Genomic DNA, 299 nt, shown 5'->3' with positions numbered 1-299 from the left:
AGCAGCAGCAACAACAACAGCAGCAGCAACAGCAGCAGCAGCAGCAGCAACAGCAGCAGCAGCAGCAGCAGCAGATGATGCTACCAGGGTAAAGCTGGAGGAGGAGGATCGACAACAGCCGTCTAGTGATTGGGACCCTGAGACAGACAACGTCAGCTGCTGCTGCTGCTGCTGCTGCTGCTGCTGCTGCTGCTGCTTCTTTTGCTGCTGCTTCTGGTGTTCCTTCTGCTGCTTCTTCTGTTGCTGCTGCTTGCTGCTGTTGCTGTTGTTGTTCCTGCATCTGCTGCTGCTGTTTCAGC

At 55.9% G+C, this 299-nt stretch overlaps 1 protein-coding gene across 1 annotated transcript in view; it reads left to right on the top strand.

Annotated features, from left to right (window-relative positions):
• Window positions 1-299, top strand: part of EMH_0026730 (uncharacterized protein) — a gene marked incomplete at both ends in the record, with an annotated part of 5,860 nt that overhangs the window by 3,753 nt on the left and 1,808 nt on the right. The window contains one exon of the mRNA XM_013502661.1: window positions 3-151. Coding sequence (XP_013358115.1) covers window positions 3-151 — 149 coding nt within the window. The remainder of the gene's footprint in view (window positions 1-2; window positions 152-299) is intronic.

The sequence above is a fragment of the Eimeria mitis genome, genomic scaffold (assembly GCF_000499745.2).
Source record: "Eimeria mitis Houghton genomic scaffold, Emh_scaff984, whole genome shotgun sequence".
Classification (NCBI taxonomy): Eukaryota; Apicomplexa; class Conoidasida; order Eucoccidiorida; family Eimeriidae; genus Eimeria; species Eimeria mitis.
The sequence above is the reverse complement of the archived record's forward strand: the minus strand, read 5'-3'. Positions and strand labels throughout refer to the sequence as shown.